This window comes from Malania oleifera, chromosome 3, assembly GCF_029873635.1.
Source record: "Malania oleifera isolate guangnan ecotype guangnan chromosome 3, ASM2987363v1, whole genome shotgun sequence".
Lineage (NCBI taxonomy): Eukaryota > Viridiplantae > Streptophyta > Magnoliopsida > Santalales > Ximeniaceae > Malania > Malania oleifera.
Genome location: NC_080419.1, coordinates 58005185 through 58017954, shown reverse-complemented (window position 1 = coordinate 58017954; position 12770 = coordinate 58005185). Strand labels below are relative to the sequence as shown.

The 12770-nt window shown below is 32.9% G+C and overlaps 1 protein-coding gene across 1 annotated transcript; it reads right to left on the bottom strand.

The window, feature by feature from the left end:
• Nucleotides 1-2016: 2016 nt before the first annotated feature.
• LOC131151324 (auxin-responsive protein IAA13-like) lies at nt 2017-3168 on the bottom strand. Its single transcript, XM_058102573.1, has 3 exons — nt 2874-3168; nt 2484-2607; nt 2017-2086 (listed from the first exon to the last, which is right to left on the bottom strand). Exons 1-3 carry the CDS (start codon nt 3166-3168, stop codon nt 2017-2019), a joined length of 489 nt encoding a protein of 162 aa, XP_057958556.1.
• Nucleotides 3169-12770: the final 9602 nt, after the last annotated feature.

Here is a 12770-nt window from a genome sequence, read left to right as displayed (position 1 = left end):
ACATGAGATTGATGGTCGCGCTTGGGGGAACACAGAATGGGTTGCCGAACACATGATGTACATAAGTATGCGGGAACATAGGTGGGACTACATCGTACAGGGAGTGGAGACGGACGGCCCAATGGGTCTGGAGGATCCATATTACATGTGGTACAGGTCAACCACACATTGCTTCATAGATAGGACCGCGAAGGTCTACATGAGCCTCGTATGAATACTCGAACGCATACCTAATTGGTTACTGTTTACATTAACAGTTCAATGTCGTAACCACTATTTTCATATGCTACAAGCTGACGTATTACACTAGGTCGACGTACTATCATCAGACCCTGCTGTGAGCGATTTAGCGAGAGCAAGTTTGGACATTGTCTACGAGGACGAGCGACGGATCCTTACCCCACGCTGGGCCCCGACACCACGAGGAGGTCGAGAAGCTCTAGTACGAGGTGGTCGAGCAGCTACCTCCAGTCTTCCATCGAGTCCGGCCTTCTCGCAGCCCGTTGTACATGCGGAGTACGTTTTTGGGCCATCCACACTGTATGCCCTATCGATAGCTACCAATATTGCGGGCCCCTCCAATAGACTAGCGAATTATCGATTTGACTTTGCCGCCACCCCGTCGATGTCGTACCTACTAGACGACCCTCTCGATACAAAGGAGATGGACGCACCCGTGTTGCCACCTCGAACTCGTCCAGAGACTTCATACGACATAGCTCCTTGTCCGCTTCACATGGAGATAGATTATCTAGTACCTATGGGTGGAGATGACGGACATGAAACACATCGATGTGATCGGACGCCAGATACGGACGAACAGCCAAGCGAAGGCAGATGTAGACGGTAGCCACCCCGACACCGGAGACGACCTCCCTGCGGCACCGAGTAGGCGATGATCGTCGTATTATTTCACTTATACAACATGTATATGTTCATTCTTTCATTTGTACATCATATATATGTTCATTTGTACATCATATATATGTTCATAACTTCATTTGTACATAATGTATTTGTTCATTACTTCATTTGTACATAATGTATTTGTTCTTAATTCTAAATGTATAGAGGACCCATATGTAAAGTGGTAAGCATGTTAATTTGTTCATTTGAAGAATGTTTTCTTTGCACAGGTGCGTGGATGGATATGCTCAATTTGTAAACAAGACTCTGCTAAAATTATTATAGTATTTTGATAGGTTGAATGTATACGAAACTTGTGAATGAAACGTTGTGAACATACTAGTATCAATTGTATTTGAAGAATGTTTTCTTTGCACAAGTGCGTGAATGGATATGCTCAATTTGTAAACAGGACTTTGCCGAAATTATTATAGTATTTTGATAGGTTGAATGTATACGAAACTGGTGAATGTAACGTTGTGAACATACTGGTATCAATTGTATTGGAAGAATATTTTCTTTGCACAGGTGTGTGGATGGATATGCTCAATTTTTAAACAGGACTCTACTGAAATTATTATAGTTTTTGATAGGTTGAATGTATACGAAACTTGTGAATGTAACGTTGTGAATATACTGGCATCAATTGTATTTGAAGAATGTTTTCTTTGCACAGATGCGTGGATGGATATGCTCAATTTGTAAACAGGACTCTGCCAAAATTATTATAGTATTTTGATAGGTTGAATGTATATGAAACTGGTGAATTGAATTTTTATATGTTCAATCTTCTTAGAAGATATATTACTTTTATAATAAAGCTCCTAAGTATAAAACTAAATTGATTTTTTGAAACCTTAGCTTCTAACCTTAATGCTAGTTCCACTATCTTTTACCGCAGTTCCATTCCATAAGTTATAAATGTAATTACAGAGTAATTAGTACAATTGTAAATATATTCTTTATTTTTGTTTATAGGTATTAAAGTGTTTTTCCTCTATTCGTTTGACATTTTCTTGATTTTTATAATTGTGTTAAGTAAATTAGTTAACATATAATTCCGTATCATCTAGGCATTTCCAAACTTCGATGTCTTCATAATTAATAATCTTAGGTACCAACTCCATTAGCTTCCGATGTCTTCATGATTCTAAGCCTCTTCACTGTGTTGAGAAACATCCTATATACAAACTAACAAACATATGTTTACCATCTAAATTTCCAAAGATAATATTGTCTTTTCCAACAACATAGGCCTCTGCCTATCCAAAGTACCTAGGAACTTGAATGAAACAGGCCTTAAAAGCATGGTCCAAAATGTTTAATATTACATTACTAGTAGTGCAGCTACTGCTCATACACCTTAAAATGTTGCTCGAAATAGACCAGCTAGTCTTCCACAAGGCTAGTCTTGTCATTTGATGGGATGCCATTTAGGGCTTAGTAGTGCATATACAAACATCAATCATAAATATGTGCATATATACACACAAAGACTCATTAACAAAAACATATATACATAAGTATAAATATATTGCACTAGTATAATTATTTAAAATGAAATGAAAGGTGCATACTCCCAAGGAACATCTTGTACGAGCATCAAGTCCCCTTCCTTATCTTCATAAGTGAGCAAAAATTCGGATGATCCATTTAAAAACCTGGTGACCTTTCTTGATTGCTCACTCTCTCCACTCGAACCTAGTTACACAATCATAATTACATTTTTAAACTAGAAAGGAATTATCTATGCAACTCATTACTGTCCTAGTTCTACTAATTTGACCTTGATTATCAAAATGTTTATGTCATCTTAAACCACTTGGTTCTAAAAGTTAGTCATTAGATTAAGGAGCAACAATGATTTAACAATAGTTTCTCATCAAAACATTTAAGATCGAATTTATAGAAAATAAGTAAATTATACATTACTGATAAAAAATATAAAAAATAAAGATTACACTCACAAATGGAAGTGATGCCTATGGTTGGATTAGTGAACATGTCCTTCCGTGCTTGGGCTAAAGTCTCATATACAGAAGAAGCATTTAGATCCACTTTCCTCCTTATTGACAATCCATCCATGTTAACCTTAACAAACCCAAGATGTCCTTTTTCCATAGCAACAGTATTGTTCTTATTGCTACCATTGTACACTTTTTTCTTTGAAGTTTGCTTCAATTTATCATCCTCGCATATCTCATCTTCTTTAGAGGTCAGAGTCTTTACCTGGTTAGCCAAGCTATCCATCCTATAAGCCATATAGGCAGTTTCCTTACCTGGTTAGCCAAGCAAGTTATTCATCCTTTAAGCCATATAAGCGATCATCCCACAATCTGACTGCTTCCAAGGAACAAAATTAATTATAGTAATGACTAATGAGTAATATATTAGTTGACACATGGAGAGAGAGAATAATGGAGGCAGCCATGATCCCAATCCTTTAACAATCCAAATTAATGGAGGCAGATCCCAATCTTTTAGTTATCCTCATGATCAACATTTTATTCTCTACTCTTTATCATTCCAATTTTCTTAGTAATTTTTTTTAAAAAAAACGATTAACCCTTAATAGAAGAAAATCGAAACACCCATATCAGCAAAATAAAAATGACGTCAGAATTTATAGGGAAAATGGTGGAACGGAAATAGAAAGAGAGAGGATAATAAAGGAACAAACACAAAATACAAAATGCCAGAAATGCGGAAATTAAAATCCTAACTCCATCAAAAAGAACAGTATGATAAATTGATGGATCATCGGCTCTCTTTGTGCCAGAGATAGCGGCGACAAATGGAACATGTTAATATTTAAATATTTCCTACTCAATAAAATATATAAAGATTTCCCTATTTAATTAAATATAATTAGTGTATATTTATAGTGTATGACTATTATATTAATTTTTTTTGATAAAAAAATATTTTTAACTAAATTACAAACTGCAAATTATTATAAGTGAAAATTTAAATTAATAATTGATTCTTCACTCAAATAATTTCAAAAACATTTTAATTAATAATGAAAACCTGGTGCACAGAAAATCTCGCTACTTGGAGTAGCGAGATTTAAATGTCAGGCCCATTCTCGCAAAAACGCATGGCAACCAATCTCGCCACTCCAAGTAGCGAGATTTTATTAAGGTCAACACGTGGCAAATCTCGCTACTCTGAGTAGCGAGATTATGTCAGAGTCATTCTGGGAAATACTTCCCAGAAGGGGTATTATTTAATATATTTTTTTAAAAAAAGTTAATTCGGGAAAAAACTCATTGAAAATGATCTTTGTCCAGAAATGATTGGTTTGGTCATATAAAAAATTGTCAATAGATAAGATAGATTATACATATGTTTTGTCGCCATGGCATTTAATCTCTATATCCCTTGATTAATATTTAATTTATTTAATGATTGAAATAAAAAATTAAATTTATTTAATGTTAATTTAAATTTATAGATGTTTCTTTTTATTCATTCTATATTCAAACAATATTTCATATTAATAATACGTTACAATACATAATAAAATAATATATATGATTATTTTCTATTTTAAATTAAAAATATAATATTTTAAATAACATTTAATCAATGATTATTTAAATTTTAATTTTTAATCAATATTATAATATTTCTATTAATTAAAAATATATTATTATTTTTTAGTTATCAATAATCTTATTCATAATGATATGATTATCATATTAATTTATTTTAAAATTATATTATTAATTAAATTAATTTTTACATTTTTTAAGTATTGATTTAAATTAATAGATAATGTTCTTCTTCATTCCACAATTGAATTATGTTTTAACAATAGTTAATATGCTACAATGCATAACAACATAATATTTAATTACCTTCAAAAATATGTTTTCAATTTGCAAAATAATCACTAAATCATTTTATATTTACAAAATTAACTCTGCTTATGAATACTGACACTTATAAGCAGTCAAAAAATTATATTTCATTACTTTTCAAGATTCACTTAAAATTTTTTTGGAAAAACAATAATGAAAAAAATACTTTTTTTTTTTTGTAGAAGTATTTGTTAAAGCACAAACTAAATACCACTTTTGTGTAAAAATATTTATTTTAAATGATAAATATTATAACTTTTTTTCTAAAGTCTCCCTGAATGGATGGTAAATCCAAAAAGTACATGCCCACGGACGGTTAGACTCCATTGCATGGCCCTCACCATCACTGTCATGCACTACATGAAAAGTATTCTTTGGTGACAATTTTTTTAATGCTAATAATTTTTTCATCGCTAAAAGTAGTCTTTAGTGATATTCCATCAATAGGGGATTCTTCCATTCTAGCAGTGGATTCAATAGCTGCTCCTCTTATCCTCAGTGTCCTTTTCACGTGCATGTGGATATCGCAACTATTGATTGGACTAGAAGGGACACTGGCTTGTCATCGCTAAGAACATGAGGATGAAGGTCTTTTCCAACAGCTTCTATAACTTTCTCGCTAAGAGGTGGATGGGAAATATTAAATTGTTTTGCGCGCTGAGGGAAAACATTCAACGACGAAATGGCTATCTTTCCGTGACCAAAAAAAAAAAAAAATTCATCACTAAAACCCTTATAAAATGTGACTAAAAAATGATGTCATTCTAGGGGTTAGATTTGTTGACACCCTAAAATTTGGGTTAATTTGAAGTTTAAGGAGCAATTATGAGTAAATTTTAGTTCTAGAACAATTAATTAAAAACATGGTTTCTCTCCCCACATCTTAACATACAAGTTCAGTTTAACTGACCTATAGCTAGGGGTAACATGGGTGACATAGAAGGTTTTGTTAGCCTAACAGGGTTTACAAATCTTATTTTGATAATAAAAAATCAAGGAAGTTAAGTGATGATGTTTCAGGTAACTTAAGTATCAAGTTCAAGTGACCCAAGTGACAAATATCAAAGTGCTTGACAAAATAATTGAATTAATGACACAAGATATTATGAAATTAATGATGAAGCCTAAGCCAAGCTCAATATGAAGAATGGAAGCTATACATGAAAATTTTGTGATTAGAAGAGTCATAGTTTTTAAGAAGTCTCATGTAAGTACTTCATATATTTTAATATGAATGAATGAAGCTCTTAGGAATATTTTATGGACTTAGAGACCAATTTTTTAAAACCCCGAAAAATGCTTTTTTAAGTTATATTGAAGTTTTTCAAAAATTGAAGGATCAAAGTCTTAAAAATTAAACATTGTGGAAATTTGCTAGTTCAGTCGACTAACCAAATAGATTAGTCAATTGACATTTTTATGCTAAATTAATTGAGTAGACAGAACAGGCCCGGTTGACTAACCCCATTTTGACTTTGAAATTTCGTTGGTTTTAAAAGATTAAGCTACTGACCCCGATAGTCCAAACGACTGACCTTCGTAAAATTCAAATTTAAATAGTAAAGAAAAGTTTCAAATTAAATTGCTTGACCCCCAAACTTTATGAAAACTTGGGAAACACTCCAAGTAACTTGGGGAATATAAAAATTAAACTTTTTTCATCTATAAATACATGTTATATCAAAGGATTAAAAACACCAATACATACAATCAACACTCAAGCTAAATACTATCTACTCTTCAAAAGCCATTTTACTAAAACACTCTTACTGAAGTTTTGTACTAAGAATTTACTAATTAAAGCCTACGGTTCTTTGTGTTTCTACTAAATTTATCAATCTAAGAAAGAACCTTGTGATAAATTCTTGAGTTTCTTCTTTCTATATTGATTTTGATTGAAGTATATTGTGATATTCACTTGTACTAATCTACTATAGCTAAGAGTGCTTCTTGTACATAAGAATTGTTCTTGTTTCTCTTGTTATTTTTTATGATTCAGGATTGTTGAATCGTTGGACTACCAAGCATGGTGTATCGCTTGGAGAGGAGGGTTCCATCCTACTTAAAGGAGTCTGTAAACGGTTTGCTCATCCCCGTTAAGAGAGTGGTATAGTGAAATCCTTGGGTGGTTTGCCTAAGGCGAGGACGTAGGCGAGTATAGCCAAACCTTGTAAAATCTTGTTGTCTCTCTCTTCTCTACTCTGTTTAATTTTTTGTATATATAAGTTATGTGGACGTTTACTTAATTGTTGAAAATTAAATAATCATTGGGAATTGCAGAAACCTTGATCAAAGAAAGTACGTTGATTGCGGAAATCTTGATTGAAGGAAGTACGTTGATAAATATCAAAAATTCATTAAGTAACTCAAGTAACTTGTTTGATATCAAAATCTGAATTTTGAAAAGCTTTTTGAAATTTCTATATTATTGTGAAATCAAGCTTACCTTATTGATTGGATTGATATATTGAAAATCTGAATTCTAAATATTAAAGTTTTGATCTTTATCATCATTCATTGATAAATATTAAATCTTGGATTGAGTGTTGGTTATTGCAAACCAATTATACTTGCGTGATTGTAATTAATTTAATTTGAAAAGGGTTATACTAGATTAAAGTTTCTAAAGAAAATTTTAAATCCGAATTCACCCCTCCTTTTGGGAGTACACTTTACTTCTCAATTGGTATAAGATCTTTAAGTTGTAGTAAATCTTAAACTAGAAGCTACATAAAGATCCCTATGGCACACCTAGGTGTATCTCCCTTTGCTAAAGGTCAATCCTCATTTAGACCACCTATTTTCTGCGGTGTAAACTACACTTTTTGAAAACAAAGAATGAGAATTTATTTACAAACTATGGATTGGAAAGCATGAAAAGTTGTCGCATATGGTGACCTTATCCCCACCAAAATCGTGGATGGTAAAGAAATACCTAAAGAAGAAAAAGAGATGATTGACAAAGATCATAAGATGTTGTGAAATTAAAATAGTGTTCCCAAGAGGGGGGTGAATTGGGTTAATTAAAAAATTTAAATTCTTTTTAACTTCTTACTTGTTTTAGTGCAACAACAAGAATATAAGTAAATCAATCAATTTATAATCACAATCAAAACACACCACAAAGTACTAAAATTTAAACAATCCAATCAACAACAATATTAAAATCAATCAATTATTCAAGAACTTGATGCTTTCAGCTTTTGGTAGCAGTCTTGTGTTTATATGTAAGCCTTGTCTTGATTATGATTTGTAATGCGCTCTCTTAATCAAGATTTCCGTAAATTAACCAACGTACTCCCTTGTGGATTTTCGCAAACGGTTAATTAAAAACATACTTTCTAAAATTAAAAGTCTTCTCTTAATTTTTACTTAAGCCCTGCAATCAATAATATGCATTCAACAAATAAAAATATTGTGCAAAAAGTAAAGAGCAAAGTAGAGAGAAGAACACTAAGTTTTTATGAGGTTTGGCTTATCCCCAACCTACGTCCTTGCCTTTGGAAAACTACCAAAGGATTCCACTATATTAGTTCCTTTGCCAGGCAGAACAACACCATTACAACCACTCCTTACTTAGGCTAGAGCCCACTTCTCCAAACAATATTCTCTCGTTCGGTCCAACGATCCAAGCACTTGAACCGTCAATCTTCAAAACAAGATTTGAAACGAGGTGTACAAGAGATGTTATCAAAAGAGCTGATTAGTACAAATTCAAAGCTATATACTTCAAAGAAAATCAAATATGAAACTCAGATTGAAGCCCCAAGAGTATGTCACCGAAAGATTCTTTCAATGGATGAAAGAATTTAGAATTGTAGTACAATACTAGAGATTGAGAGTCGGCAAAGCCTCAGTAGTTTCGTACAAGTTGAGAGTGTAAGAGCCTTTGAGAGTTTGAGAGCAATTTGGAGAGATTGAATGTTGTAATTCATTTTTGGTAATTGAATTAATTTTTCTTGGGTGTATTTATAGAGGTAGAAAAGTATTTAACTTGATCTCAAAGTTTACTTAGAGCAGTGTCCAAGGTTTGAACAAGTTTGAGCACCAAGTAATTGATTTTTCAAAAATATGTCCGCTATGAATTTTAAAATCTGCCCCGTGGCAGTAGCCTGAGGGCTTCTAGTCATGCGCCTGTCAATGTATTACACTGATAAATAACATAGGCAGTAGGGTGGTAGTCGCTTGTCACCTAGTGGTTAGGCGTCTGTCACCGAATTTCTCAGTTTTAATAAATAGGCAGAAGGGTGACAGCATCCCGATGAAACCTGGACAGGCTTCTTAAAAAACCTCGTCAGGCGTCTGTCAAGGTCTAGGCAGTAGCCTGACAACATTCTGTCTGTGTATTTTAAAAGCCTTTAAAGTGGTAGCCTACTGACCATGTGCAATCAGGCACCTATCAAGTAGAAAATTTGACTTTTAAAATATTTGTTATTCTCTCTCTCTCTCTCTCTCTCTCTCTCTCTCTCTCTCTCTCTCTCTCTCTCTCTCTCTCTCTCTCTCTCTCTCTTTTCTTATCTATTCTTTGAATGTTAATTTGTTTTTTTTGAAAAATATATTCCAAGTTTTAAAATTAAGGTCTCTAGGTATCTTCATTCCTAATTTGCTTCAAAATGAAATTTCATAATTTGAAAATACTTGAAGTACTTACAAACATGTCCTATTAGACTCTCTTCATTTCTTGAATTCTTTTTCAAAAACTTCATCAAGTTGTTGCTTTGAGTTCTTGAATTTTCAGTATTGATCACTTGTGTTGATATGAGCTTTTAATGTTCCTATGATCATCGAGTCTTTCCATGTTGGTCTCTTGAGCTTTCAAAATTGATCACTTGTGTTCATGGAGTAAGCTTTTGTTTCAATATTTGAAATATCACAACTTTGAAGAATATTAGATAACTTTACTTTGTTATCATCAAAATTAAGAGTCGTAAGCCTTGGTTAGGCCAACATGTTGCAAGTAAATTCAAGTGCTATGAATGCATCATATTGTGTGTAATGACCCAAAATTAAAATAATTAGAAAATATAATGAATAAAATCGATTAAAGGAAAATAAGGGGAAGAAAGGAAGAATTTTTAAGAAAATAATAGGCGTCGTCGACGAATGTCTTGTATTCGTCGACGAAGAAATCCCGAGAGAGAATTTTGGAAACCCTGAATTTTGTCGACAAAGGTATCTTCTCGTTGACGAAGTCTCTATAGCGCCTCGTCGACGAAGCCTTGCATATAAAAAAGGGTTCTCTTCATTTTCAACGTGAATTCTCGAACCCTCTCCCTCTTTCTCTCTCTCTCTCTCTCTCTCTCTCTCTCTCTCTCTCTAAAATATGAACTCCCAGCCTTCTCTCTTCGATTTTGGGCCGATTTTGACCTGGTTTGACGATCCGGAACCGCTATAAGATTCATAAGATCATTCTCTTCAAGGCTGTAGGAGATGATTGTTAGGTTGAGGGGTTTGGGAAACATCCCAAAATTAAGGTAAGTGAGTTATTTTGGGTTTTTCTTAACGAATAATATTATATGGAGCCTAAGAAGTAGTAAATAAGCATTTTTCTTAAGATTTAAGTTAATTGGAATTTATTTTAATTAAGTTAGGATTTTTGGATTCAGGGTCCAAGTGAACATCATGTGGGTATCAGTTCGGGGATCCTACAGGCGCACTTTGAAAGTTAGGTAAGGGGAAAATTTATGTATTAAATCAGGTTTTCATAAATTAAAATGGATTATATGTTATTTATGTATATATGTTTATATGTCGGTTTAAAATGCCAACCATGAAATTATGTTTTCAGAGTTTAGGAATGTTTATATAGTTATGTATATATGAAAGTAAACGAATGGAAGTGGAAAGGAATTTTTCTAAGAAATTAAGTAAGAAATGAAATGTATTTTCAGTATATCAATGTTAACTATGGGTTGGCTTATTTTGTAAGAAATGTATATAGATTTTACTACTAAAACTGTGTGGCATGAGATTCTGTGCAAATATATGTTAGATATATAAGATGTAGGTTAAGTAAGTAAAGCTTATGAATAAAATATGATATGGACAATGTTGCTTGTATATGTTAAATGCAACCATGTAAATGTAAAACAGCTGAAGGACAACCATGTTAGCAAATTTTAACGCATTTCTATGTGGACTAACTGTAGCAGATTCTAGCGCATTTCTATGTGGAAACTAACTAATGATGGCTAAAGACCAATTGTAGTACGAAGTAATGAAATGAAATGTTATGCAACGAAATGACAATGGAATGACAATGCAATAAAATGAAATGTGAACGTGAACAATACAAATGGGAAAGAGTCACTTAAAGTGAAACGAAATGCAAAGTTATGTTATGAATAGGAATGAATGTGTATGAATGTATAATGACTGAAAGGAATGATGTATTACAATATTAGAAGTATGTATGTACGTAGAACATGTTACGATTGGGTAAAGTGAACTCTTCGCCTGAGGGCTTGCTGAGAAAGGTGAGTGCACTAGTAGCTTTAAATGTGATAGTAGCTGCATAACGTACTAGGGCAAAGGGAACCTATTTTTATGGGCAGGTAGATTTCTCTATCCTTAGGGCCTTTGCCGGTAAACTATTGTTTAATGTATGAGTATGAGATTAATCTAACATTTGAGGGCTTACTAAGTAAGGTAAGTGCCCTGGTATGCTTTAGTTGTGACCTTAGGGTTACCTATATATCAGAGCATAGGGGTGCTACTTGTATGGGCGGGTAATCACCCCTATCCTTAAGTAATCTCGTGGGTTAAAATTTTGCATGTGGTTGATTTGGTTTAGTATATGATTTCAGAGTTGTGTTAATGACTTGCAAATGTAATTAAAATGATATCTATTTACCTTATGTTGGTCACACACTATTTTAATATGTATGTTTTTTCCCTTACTGAGATGTGTCTCACCCGAATATGAATGTTTCTTTTTCAAGACATCCTCGAGGTCAGGCTTAGGAGCTCAAGGGTATTTTTAGCATTTTTGAGGACTATAAGAAACAGAGTATATATTGATACTATTTTGGAGGTAAATATTTATGTTTTATGTTTTATGTCATTACGTTTTAAGGATGTTGTGAGAGAAACGATTGTAAACATACTGAAATGTTTTGGAGATGTTTGTATATATGGAAATGCAGGTGATGGTTGGATTTTCATGGATTTATAGATAAAAAAAATAGAACACTCTGGTATTACTGTATTATGGAATATGTTATATGGAGAATATGTTTATGTTTTCTACCGCGTATGTATGTTATGGATTATGATTTATCAAGATATTATCAAGTATAACGCACCGCGCCCGGGTTTATGGGTTCGGGGTGTTACATTGTGCTCTTGATGTAAATGAATTCAATAGGATAATGACATGTAAATTAGCTAAAGAAATCTGGGAGAAACTTGAAGTAACCTATGAAGGTACTATTGATGTAAGAGATAATAGAATTGATATACTCACTAGCGAGTGTGAAGCTTTTAGAATGAATCTTGATGAGACCATTACTAGTATGTAAACTAGATTCACCCATATAGTAAACTCTCTCAATGCCTTAGGAAAGAATTACTCAACTTAAGAAATGATACGGAAAATCCTTAGAGGACTTCCACCAATTTGGGAACCTAAGGCAACTGCAATAACAGAATGAAGAAATTTGAAAAATACTTCTCTTCATGAATTGATAGGATCACTCATCACTTATGAGATGGCGATAAATGAAAGAAATTTTTGACAATAATAAAAACAAGAAATCAATAGCTCTCAAAGCTGCTAAAGATAGCTCTAGTGAAGAAGAAAAAAACAAATTATATGATGATGATATAGCCGTCATCACTAGAAGACTTGGAAAGTTTTTCAAACATAATAAGAAGTTCACTCAAAAGTTTAAAGGCTCAAAATCTGACAAAGGGGAAACAAGTAAAAAGGAAACAAAGAATGAACCCCCTACTTATTATAATTGCAAAAAGGTTGGGCATATTAAACTTGATTGTCCA